Genomic DNA, 2067 nt, shown 5'->3' on the forward strand with positions numbered 1-2067 from the left:
CGCAACGCAAAGCCCGACACTCCACATCTCTCGTCCCGCGACGATTCCTTTGTCCGGGACGTGACAAAAACACTGCAGCACTGAGACATATTCGAATTATACATATATCAATATTTATATTCCGTCAAAGAATGATATCTCTGTTTTTGACCTTTTGTAAGCAATTTATGCTTCTTCTTTCGTTTCTATACCTCAGTGATTAAATGCTTTAAAATTCTGTATATAATACAAAACGCGCGGTTATAATGGCGGACCAGCAATTAGAAGACAACAAGATTCGAGTTCGTAAATATCTGCGTAAACATTACATACAACCAAAAACGAAATATATTGCAATTTGCAGATATTGTTTATTAGAAATATCTTATAGATCCAACTATATTAAATTACTCACTCACTTGAAAAACGAACATTCAAAAGTATTAACAGAAGAACAGAAGAGAGATCAAAACGTTCATTGGGCATGGGATTATTTTACTCCAATAACACAAAAAAGAGCACTGTGCAATATATGTAATAGAACAATTGTTTCTGTAGATATCATTAATTTAACGAGACATCTTGATACACACAGGCACTTGTAAGTATAAAATAAGTATATTTTCAACAATCAAGAGACATAATATAAGGAAGCTTTATCACGGAGTTCCGTGCATAATGTATCTGATATCATTGTCGCGTTTCTTACTTTCCTTATCACTCCTTATATAGGTATACAATATTCAATCCAAATCCAGATATTGATATGGGTAAAGCAAACAGCAGTGCAAGTGGCGGTACGACTGTAAAGGATGTGGAACATCAGGAAGCTTCAATACCAATAGCTTCTAATTTGACCGATAATACGGATAGATCAGGTGTTCCTCACAAGTAATTATTCACTTTAAATTTATTTAAATACATGCTAATAGATCTTATGAATCAATTTATATTTCTTTTCCTATTCAAATATAATCTATATGATGTTGTGTATAACACTTATTTATTAAATTTCATAAATTTATTTCATTAATATCTGTATAATAATTAATCAATCGCAAACTATTACTTCAATTTTGTTATACTATTTTACATGTTATATAATATTTTATATAATACTATATGTATCAGATGTTATTACAGCTTCCATAGCCACACTTTCACTGATTCTGTATTAGCAGTCAGGTTAAAAAATCTATTTGTATTCGTTACACCTATTATGTGCAATAAATAATGATTAACTTAAAAAAATGTCGGAAATGTTAAATGTACAAAAACAATTTTATTTTTAACTCTTATTCGCATAAACAATAATTAATGAAATTTATGTTAATTGCATGAAGAATAAATAAATAACAAAAGAAAAATATAGTACATTGTATATAAATAATATACAGGTACATTGTTTATAATTATACAATTTACAAATATTTTTCATCATCAATTTATCTATACATTAACTGAGAAAAACGGCGTGTCACTGCTAAATATTCATCTGTGATCAAATTTGTTTTCTCATTTAGTGTACATTCATAAATAATACAATTACATGTTGTTTATTGCATGCAATATGTAGTGCATTCGCTTTGATAAATTGCTTTCGTTAAGCTTACTTTTATTATTTTATGCTATTAATCGAGATATTATTTAATTTTTGAAGAATAGACATATATATTTATATTTAACTTGTTCTTTTTTTCTTATTTCTAATATTTTAGGAAATGAAGTTTATATTTATGCATACATATATTTTATGATGAAAATCGGTGCATACAAAGAATGAATTTAATCTTAAAATTTACCCTGAAAATATGATAGTTGTGATACAATACATTCTTTTAAATATTTATGGTACAATGCAATGTTTCAAAGATTTATATCATTCATTTCAATAAAATTAATTAAATTCATTTTATATTTTATTGGTAATTTTATTAGTGAATGAGAGAGAGAGAGAGAGAGAGAGAGAGAGAGAGAGAGAGAGAGAGAAGTAAATAACTAATAAAGTTACTTTAACGTAAATAACTAAAGTTACGTTACCTATAGTACTATACTATATATAGTAGTAAGTAAACTTAAAACCTTAAA

The 2067-nt window shown here is 27.3% G+C and overlaps 1 protein-coding gene across 1 annotated transcript in view; it reads left to right on the forward strand.

Annotated features, from left to right (window-relative positions):
* Nucleotides 1-245: 245 nt before the first annotated feature.
* Nucleotides 246-2067, forward strand: part of LOC105617345 — a 2596-nt gene continuing 774 nt past the window's right edge. Inside the window, exons 1-2 of the mRNA XM_012198907.1 lie at nt 246-580; nt 712-870. Of these exons, the coding sequence (XP_012054297.1) occupies nt 246-580; nt 712-870 (494 nt within the window). The remainder of the gene's footprint in view (nt 581-711; nt 871-2067) is intronic.

The sequence above is a fragment of the Atta cephalotes genome (assembly GCF_000143395.1).
Source record: "Atta cephalotes unplaced genomic scaffold scaffold00012, whole genome shotgun sequence".
Classification (NCBI taxonomy): domain Eukaryota; kingdom Metazoa; phylum Arthropoda; class Insecta; order Hymenoptera; family Formicidae; genus Atta; species Atta cephalotes.